This window comes from Malurus melanocephalus, unplaced genomic scaffold (assembly GCF_030028575.1).
Source record: "Malurus melanocephalus ecotype Western Australia unplaced genomic scaffold, MMel_1.1 scaffold_709, whole genome shotgun sequence".
NCBI classification, from domain to species: Eukaryota; Metazoa; Chordata; class Aves; order Passeriformes; family Maluridae; genus Malurus; species Malurus melanocephalus.
This window is the reverse complement of record NW_026623941.1, coordinates 63820-67144: the sequence shown is the minus strand read 5'-3', so window position 1 is coordinate 67144 and position 3325 is coordinate 63820. Positions and strand designations below refer to the sequence as shown.

The 3325-nt window shown below is 50.1% G+C and overlaps 1 protein-coding gene across 13 annotated transcripts in view; it reads left to right on the top strand.

The window, feature by feature from the left end:
• Positions 1-3325, top strand: part of AAK1 (AP2 associated kinase 1) — an 85354-nt gene that overhangs the window by 64652 nt on the left and 17377 nt on the right. For 7 of the 13 annotated variants that reach the window (XM_057384436.1, XM_057384435.1, XM_057384437.1 and 4 more), the window contains 2 exons: positions 595-696; positions 1537-1647. The exons of 5 other annotated variants lie outside the window; for them this stretch is intronic. In XM_057384436.1, the coding sequence (XP_057240419.1) occupies positions 595-696; positions 1537-1647 (213 nt within the window). The remainder of the gene's footprint in view (positions 1-594; positions 697-1536; positions 1648-3325) is intronic. One more of the 13 variants, XM_057384438.1, reaches the window with a different exon arrangement.

The window sequence follows — 3325 nt, the reverse complement described above, 5'->3', positions numbered from 1 at the left end:
CTGTTGTCCCCACACGATGGATGAGATGATTTGAGKTGACCCTGGGGCCTGGGGTTTGCAGTGAGACCTCACATTCCAGAACTGTCACCTCTCTGTAGAGCCTGAAGTCCTGATTCTGTTGGACCCTTTCATAAAGATCCCGTAAAAATCTTGTCTTTTTACAGCTTAACTGGGACCTTTCTAAGGCCTCCACAGCACTTATTTTAGTGATCAGTTGCTCGTAATGGTTAGAGGATTCCAATGGTCTCTGTTTTTCTTCTGCTGGACAAGGATCTTGTGGATACACTTGCCAAGCCCCAGGCTTCTTGCTCAGCTGCAGGGCTGGTGTTAATAACATGCTGTTCTATCCTCTGCCTATTTCAAATTGGGCTTGTGCAAGTTAAAATAAATAAATAAAAATAAAAACTGAAACTAAATAAATCCTGCTGAATTAATCTTCCCTTGTGATTAAATCCACACTGGACTCCAGCCCCTTGAGCTGACAGGTACTTAAAGGTCACTAGAGGATTCAGACAACTCCTGCCTCAGTTCTTTCTGCATTTCCTTGCAAACTAACCTCTGGCTTCTCCTCTGCTGTTCTGYCCCTGTGGAAAGGAAAAGCTGACGTGGCTGTGGAGAGCCTGATCCCGGGGCTGGAGGCCCCGCTGCCCCAGCGCCTCGTGTCCCAGAGCGAGTCGGTGGCCTCCAACAGAACAGGTTGGTCAGGCACAAGGGGCTGAGGGGGTCTCACAAGCACAAAGCTCTGGCTGCTCTTCCCAATTCTGGGACCTGGGCCTGYCTGTGGGCCTTGTGGAGGGAATGCTGTGTGGTTTCTCATCTCGTTGTGAGGAATGGAAATGGTTCTTCCCCCAGAGGGTGGTGGGCTCAGAACAGGTTCTCCAGGGAATGGCACAGCCCCAAGGCTGCCAGAGCTCCAGGAGTCTTTGGACAGTGCTGCCAGGGATGCACAGGGGGAGTGTTGGGGTGTCTGTGCAGGGCTGGGAGCTGGACTCTGATCCTTGTGGGTCCCTTCCCACTCAGGACATTCTGTGATTCTGAGGTACAATATTCCTTGAGCCCACCATCACAGACCTGTAGGTGCTGCTGCGTTGCTCCCATGAAGCTCTTTACAGTTCTGGAGCAGTCACTGATTTTTGTCCCATGAGGGCACGAAGAGGCAGCTGGCCCTTTCGCTGTGCAGCCTTGATTGGGCCACTTGCCACAGCAGATGAACTTCAGCTCTTGCCAGAGGTCTCTGGTGGGAGTGCCTTGCATTTGGGGCTCTTCCCTCTTTGCAGAGCCCCCACTTTAACCTGTCTCTGTGGGATTTCTTTGACTGTTCAGCCTCAGAGAGCAGGACACCCTGCTGGAGATGTTGGGACTCTCTGCCCTCACTGAGAGCAGTGGAATGTTTTCCATCACCAGAAATGGCAGCTTTTGCATCAAAGTTGTCTGTACTCTTGCACTCTGAGTGTGGGTGAGTGGGAGTGTGGAATATGAGCTTAATGCTGTTTGTGTCCTRTTCAATGCCACCCTGGGATGCTCTCCTGGATCCAGACTCTCTCACTGGGGAAGACTCTCTACTTGACTGTTCTCTGCTCTCTAACCCTGCTGCTGACCTCGTGGATGAGTTTGCTCCTGTAGCTTTTGCAGCTCAGCCTCACAAAGGTAAACTGCCCTYTGCTCTCAGYCCTGTCCCTCCTGCCCCTGCCCTTCAGATGATGTGAAGCTGATCCTGATTTACATAAACAGATGCTCTGACCTGTTCTGGTGATTTATTGTCCCCAAGCCACTGTTTTGTTTTCTTCCCAAGCTGGTGAAACTKGGAATGTGCACTGAAGTATGAWGGGAAAAGAATATCAAGTATTCAGSTTGAGTGTAAAGACAAAGTTTGTCCAAAATGGTGTTGTTTTCCATGGAGTGGGGATCCAGGAAAAGGGATCCAGCAGGCAGGAAGGGTGGACTCTGTGTGCAGCCCTTCCTCAGTGAGTGCATTCTGGCTTTGCTTTTTCCACATGGGATTTAAGACCTGGGGTTTTTTTGCTGCATTATTAATTCTGAAAGGGAGCCTGATAATCACCTGTCACAAGTTTTTTAAACAAATGGATTATATTTTGGTTTGTTGGAGTTAGCATCCAGGCAGATGAGCTCCTTTAGCCCTAGAGGGCATTGTCCTTAGCAGAAGTTCTTGAGTCCAACTGTAGTGTCACAGCAAACATGAATGAGAGCCTAGATGCCATGTCCAGCTGCAAAATTGAACAGTTTCTTGGAAAACCAAAGCAGAGCTGAGGAGGAAGAGCAGACTATGTGTGGTGACTTCCAGGAGCCCCAGGTCAACGTGTTTGAGCTTGAGTGGAGCTGTGGATGTGCAGTGATGGCAGCTCTGCTCTCTGCCTGTGAATAAATGAGCTGAGGGCCCTGGGGCTTGGCCAGAGCTCAGGTGGGTTTGGGTTTGTCTCCAGGCTCTGTCTGTTCTGGCTGGAGAGGTGCACAGGGATGCTGTGAAGAGCTGTCAGCTGCACTGTCCGGGGAGCTCCTGCTCTGGCTGGGCTGGAGCAGCTGTGAGCAGCCTGTGGTGGCCCTTGGGGACAGTGTCTTTGGGGACAGTGCCAGGTGCTGGGAGTGCCTCAGGGAATACACCCCCACCTAGGACAGGGGCAAGGCCAGGACTTCTGGGYTGTTCATTGCCTGGAAAGAGAGGCCCAGAGCATCAGTGCTGATTCCTGGGTGCCCCTTGGAGCCAGCTTGTGCTTTGCTCACTGGTGAGTATCCCTGTAGCAACAGAAATGCTGTGGCCTCGGAGGAATTGCTGCAAAACCAGTCACAAATCAATTTTTACACTTGATGGCATTTCAGAATGAGTTTGTGTTTTCCATAGAGCTTTTGGGTTAAACAAGCAGTCCTTCTAATTGCTCAGTGCTGTAATACACTTGTGTGCCACTTTATTTTGCATTGAAATGTTTGTGGAGCAGTTACTGCTCCATCCTGGGACACAGCAAAGCCAAATGTTGTGGTGTGGTTTAATGAGAAAATAAATGAATAGACTCCTGCATGGYTCTCCCAGGGCTGCCCTCTGGGATGGAAAGGGCTCATGGTTATGAGGAAAGTGAGGGGGGTGAGAGAGGTGGGTGGAGGCAAGGTATTAAAATCTTCCAGAACTCATTTATGGCTTGTTTTCAAACCCTCATTTTAAGCTCTGGGTGTGGTTATTAACTAAACATCAGTCTCAGTCTTCATTTTTTGCTTTGTTTATCCAGTCCTGGTGATGGTGATCTAAAACAGCCCTGGGWTAGGTGTTGCTGTCCCTGGGTATCATCAGCCTGTGAAACTGCAGTGTTCCTGGTGC